The sequence below is a fragment of the Chrysochloris asiatica genome, unplaced genomic scaffold, assembly GCF_000296735.1.
Source record: "Chrysochloris asiatica unplaced genomic scaffold, ChrAsi1.0 scaffold00032, whole genome shotgun sequence".
NCBI lineage: Eukaryota > Metazoa > Chordata > Mammalia > Afrosoricida > Chrysochloridae > Chrysochloris > Chrysochloris asiatica.
Window position 1 is genome coordinate 21,534,228 of NW_006408550.1, and position 4,026 is coordinate 21,538,253.

The 4,026-nt window shown below is 36.5% G+C and overlaps 1 protein-coding gene across 1 annotated transcript in view; it reads right to left on the reverse strand.

Moving 5' to 3' along the window:
- LOC102827857 (protein tyrosine phosphatase type IVA 1-like) overlaps positions 1-3,804 on the reverse strand; it is a 19,564-nt gene extending 15,760 nt beyond the window's left edge. The window contains exon 1 of the mRNA XM_006859369.1: positions 3,296-3,804. Coding sequence (XP_006859431.1) covers positions 3,296-3,804 — 509 coding nt within the window. The remainder of the gene's footprint in view (positions 1-3,295) is intronic.
- Positions 3,805-4,026: the final 222 nt, after the last annotated feature.

Consider the following 4,026-nt stretch of genomic DNA (forward strand, 5'->3'; position numbering starts at 1 on the left):
ATGGTATTTTCAATAACCTCATATGCATGCGAAAGCTGGACAGTGAATAAGGAAGATTGTAGAAGAATTGATGCCTTTGAGTTATAGTGTTGGGGGAGAATACTGAAAGTGCCATGGACTGACAAAAGAACCAATAGATCTGTTTTGGAAGAAGTGCAGCTAGAGTGCTTTTTGGAGGCCAAGATGGCCAAACTTCATCTCTCATACTTTGGACATACTGTCTGGAGGGACCAGTCGCTGGAGAAAGATATTCTGTTTGGTAAGGTGGAGGGTCAGAGAATAAGAGGAAAACCCCCAACGAGATGGATTGGCCAAGTGGCAGCATCGATGGACTCAAGCACGGCCACAGTAGTGAGGTTGGCCCAGGATCGAGCAGTGTTTCATTCTGCTGTGCTATGAGTCAGTACCAACTCGATGGCACCAAACAACAACAACTAACCACAAGGTTGGTTTTTCAAACCCATCAACTGCTCCTTTGAAACTCTATACAGGGTTGCTATGAGTAGGAACCAACTCAACGGCACTTGAAAACAACAACATTGTCATTGTTAACCGCTCTGATGGCAGCATCTGAGTTTTACTATCCTATCAGCCTGATGAATGGCTTTTTTAAATTATGCTTCTCAAACATTCACCTTTAGTAGTTACTGTGATGTGTGGTGGCATAGATCTTCAGTTCACTCTGAGCTTACCCAAGTGTTCTGCCTATTCTCTGTGGAGCTCTCACCTCTTCTCCAGCTCTATGAGCCTATCAAGAACTGTGCATGGATCTCGATCAGACTTCAGGTCTGGAACTGAACTCAACTTCATGGCTTAACTTCCAGCCAAGTAGTAGATAGTACATAGCAAGGGTCACAACACTAGAGAGGTATGAAAACCATGGAATGGTCAACCATTTAAGATGAAAATGGCAGCATTTAACTAAGAAAAACATTCAGAAGTGTGGGAAAAGATAGCTGAATGGAAAAAGAATCATAGGGAGGAACTGGGATAAGGAATGTTCTGTGGAAGGATTTGCAATCATTGAAATGAAAGACACATATGATCTGTTGAAAGTAAAACTGATGATCTGCTCTGTAAACCATCACTCAATTCACAAGAAAAGGTTTCAAAACAAAAACAAAGACAAAAAACCTGTGCTTGGTTCCTGGCCCTTTAAGGCTTCTAAAGCAGTCTAGAATATAATTTTTATAAACACTTAACTCTATTCACTTCATTGATTAAAAGTTATTCCAAATAAGCCCCCTGATCATCCTCTATCCATGAAGAAAACATACCAAAATGACCCTTTGGAATCCCACCAGACACCATAACCTTCTGAGTTGACCTCTCTGCCTTGAATTTTACTGACCCAGCAGACCCCCTCCAAAGCCACTGTTTTGACTTGACTTTGCTCTCTGGATCATCTTGGTAAATCTAAGATTTGTTCCTGGTTACAATTTATTCCGTAAACTATCTTTATTAGCTTTGATCTTTCTTAAAGACAGATGAAAAGATCAGTTCTTTGGCATCTATCAGCCAACAGCTTGCTAAGGCCAAGGTACTTGCTTAAAATGGAAAATGCTAAAACATGTGAAATTCCCACTTTAGTAACTATCACATCATTGGTAACTACAGTCTTACTCCACCATTTTCTGGTCTTTATCCACAGTATCTTCATTCATTGAAGTTGATGGTCTTGCCTCTCTTAACTCATCTTAAAGGTCTTCCTGACCTTCCTAAAGACATGTGAGTCATCTAAAAACTACTGTTTCTTAAGGGGCAACGTGCTTTTAAATTTGTCACAAAGCTTAAATGATTTGGTAAGATATTCACTTGAGTTTTGTTTAAAATTTGATATTAGCCCTGACCTCAAAATTATTTTATTCTATGACACAAAGAGTATCCTTTTTTTTTTTTTTTTTAATTTGTTTACATTTCATCATTTATTTAGATATTTAAGCTCTTGTAGGTTTTTACAAGCTGGTAAAAACTGAAAAATTATTTCTCCCACAGAAATATAACCACACATTCCCAGACAGTATAAATATATGGTTGAACTAACATTAATACACATCACTATTTTACCAATTATATAATAAAACACATTATCAAGTATCCAAATATTAAGTTATACAGCTCAAAAGGCATATAAAAATTAGAGTGTGCTCTATTCATTAGCAGAAATCCACTTTTGTTTTTGGAAGAGATTAGAAAAGAGAAAAAAGAAATCACACTTCAAACAAAGTTGGTAAACTATTTCCAATTGTTGAGCAAAAAAAATCACAAAGATTTAAAAATTGCATGATTAACAATAGTTTTAGCTATAATAACAAAGCATTTGTACCTCTTAAAAAATATTTACTAAATCAAAGAGTATATTCTACATGTTCTACACAAGAAAAAGGCAACATTTTCATTAAAAATTTAATAGTTTCCTCCCTGTTAAGTTTCACACCTCCTAAGTGCAAACATTAAATTAAAAGTAAGCCGTAAGCCTTTTTTTTTTTTTTTTTGGTCTGGAGACATTAAAGACATGTGCTTCTGTACAATGTAGGTTTTTTCAAAATGAAATTTATAGAAAGACATTAAATAATCATTGTTAAGATTTGATTTTTTTTTAAAAAATCAGCAATTGAGTAAACCTGTTGTATACTGGTACAAATGGGGGAGATATAAACAGAATCCGAGCAGGCAAATAACCATATGGGTTCAATCTTCAAAGTTTGAAATGATTGAAGGAATAAATCTCATAAAGGTCTAGTGTTCATAGTTGCTGGGATTTATTAGTTCTGCATGATGCTAAAAATATACACATATTGTGCTGGGTATTTTGGCACTTAATCATGCTAAATTTCTTATATATTGATAAGATTCTGACATGGGGATATATTTAAAGTCTTACAAGGATACTGCATGATTTCAAGAAAGGTCAACTGGCACAAATGATAAGAACATTTTAAATGCTGAAGAGTAAGAAACCTTTGCGAAATGTCCAGATAGGCTGACTGCAATTCTGTCAAGCTTGTAGCCTGGCAAAGCTGCTTTCAATAAAGCCTAGGGAAGCTTTATTGGAGTCCTGGTGTAGTGTTGTGGGCTAACGCGTCAGACTGTCAAGTCGTTTAAACTGCAAAGTCGGTGGTTCAAACTCACCAACTGCTCCTTGGAAACCTTATATAGGGTTACTATTGGTCGGAATTGACTCAATAGCACTTAACAACAACAACATGTTGGTAAATATGCATGAAAAATTAGTTCCTGTCTCAAGTTCCACTTCCAAAGTAATGCCATCAGGCACCCATTGTAGTGAATGTACCAGTTGTTTCTATGACCACTGGCATCTTTGAAGTGCAAAAGCATTTTAGGATGATACTTCTCCAAATACAAAAGTTGCTTGCTATTAAAAGCTCCATGTCGCTTTTGTCTTATGAACCATACAGCATTTTCAGATTTCATTCCACCTTCAATTAATGCTAAGGCAACCAGCATTGGAGCTCTCCCAAGTCCTACAACACAATGGACAGCAATACAACAACCATGTTCTTTACGAAATTTAATGCTTACAAGACTTAACCAGTCGTCAACAATCTGATTGGATGGTGGTGCACCATCATCAAAAGGCCAATCAAGAACACAGATGCCTTCTTGTTCCACAAGAGCACTGTCATAAGTTGAGTCACATACTCTTACTATTGTATTAAGTCCATACTTCTTAAGTTCCTCTAAACATTTATTTAAGGTCACATTGGTTGGATTATGTATAATAAGAAATCCCCTGTTCTTGTGTGTGACTTCCACGGGAGCTGGATGGTTCATTTGAGACATGTTGATTTCGTTTTAAAAATTCAACAGGGTTATGAAAGAATTTTAAAAAGTGAATACAGAAATGATGTAAAGAAACTGAAGTCTACTTCAAAAGACTCCACTTGCAGTTCTCAGTACTTTCAGTCTGGTGTTGGGAGGAATGGGAAATGAAATGAACCTCCTAACAAGAAGCAGCAATTCTACAATCCAGTAATACTGAGGCAATAGAAAGGAAGTGCACTG